Source organism: Aplysia californica, unplaced genomic scaffold (assembly GCF_000002075.1).
Source record: "Aplysia californica isolate F4 #8 unplaced genomic scaffold, AplCal3.0 scaffold00389, whole genome shotgun sequence".
Classification (NCBI taxonomy): domain Eukaryota; kingdom Metazoa; phylum Mollusca; class Gastropoda; order Aplysiida; family Aplysiidae; genus Aplysia; species Aplysia californica.
Window position 1 is genome coordinate 639,513 of NW_004797659.1, and position 1,132 is coordinate 640,644.

Sequence of the window (1,132 nt, forward strand, 5' to 3'; positions counted from 1 at the left end):
CCGCGCCGGTCCTTACGCAGTGCCCTCGGCTGTCACCTCCACATTCACGTCACGGCACAGGTCAAGGTCGCGGATCTGGTTGCAGCTTTTGCAGATCATCTGAGGACCAAGAACAGAATACTTCAGTAGAAACACGCTTGTGTTTTTACGCCCACATCAACACAGATTAGATCATTCCTGAGGCAGGCTGGACCTCGGAGGACCAACAGTGGGTCACTTGAGTTTTAGTTTTTTGTTTTCAGAGGTTTTACGGCGCTCGCAACAGCATAAGGTCATATGAGCACCAGCTTTAGTTTTAGTAAGAGTTGCAACACAATAAGCTACCATAGCAACAACAACATCACAAGCACCTGCAGCTACCACAGCAACAACAACAACAACATCACAAGCACCTGCAGCTACCACAGCAACAACAATATATGAAGCAGCTGCAGGTACTACAGCAACAACAACAACATCAGAAGCACCTGTAGCTACCATAAAACAAAGCAACAACATCAGAAGCAGCAACGACAACAGAAACAGCTGCAGCAACAACCACATCAACAACCAGAGAGTGTTCCCAGATTACCTCGGGCAAGACAAAGGAGAGGCAGGGGTTGTCAAAGACGGCCTGCGAGGAGAACTCTCCGACCCCGATCAGCTTGAGCAGGTCACGCTTCAGTTTCTTCATCTGGATGGAGACGTTGGAGTCTAGACCCAGCACCTGGGGGGAGAGAGGGAGGGAGAGTTAGGAGGGAGGGAGGGAGGGAGGAGAGTTAGGAGGGAGGGAGGGAGGAGGGAGAAGAGAAGGAGCAGGTCGCGCTTTTAGTTTCTTCATCTGGATGGAGATGTTGGAGTCTAGACCCAGCACCTGGGGAGAGAGGGACAGGGTCCCCACCAAATCCTGGAAAATTTTTTCAAGACCCCCAAATTTTTTTCAAGACCCCAATTTGAGGGAAAAATCAGGCCGCTGAGCGTCAAGAATGATCCCCCAAAAAGCCAATCTATCAAAGATAAAAAGTCAAAATGTCTATAAATGAATGCAAATGTACATTTTGTAGTATAGTCTTCAAACAATAGATGACTATAATACTGGGTGACTGCCAACCCAGCTTCTCAATTTTCCAAGGGAGGGGCCTCATCCATTTCC

General features: G+C 48.5%; 2 protein-coding genes across 5 annotated transcripts in view; one reads left to right on the plus strand and one right to left on the minus strand.

Moving 5' to 3' along the window:
- The window catches only part of LOC106012496 (DNA polymerase epsilon catalytic subunit A), a gene marked incomplete at its 5' end in the record, with an annotated part of 5,036 nt that extends 4,330 nt beyond the window's left edge, over positions 1 to 706 (minus strand). Inside the window, 2 exon segments of the mRNA XM_013085591.2 lie at positions 17 to 99; positions 572 to 706. Of these exon segments, the coding sequence (XP_012941045.1) occupies positions 17 to 99; positions 572 to 706 (218 nt within the window).
- LOC101849309 overlaps positions 1 to 1,132 on the plus strand; it is a 45,001-nt gene that overhangs the window by 22,965 nt on the left and 20,904 nt on the right. The window lies entirely within an intron of this gene.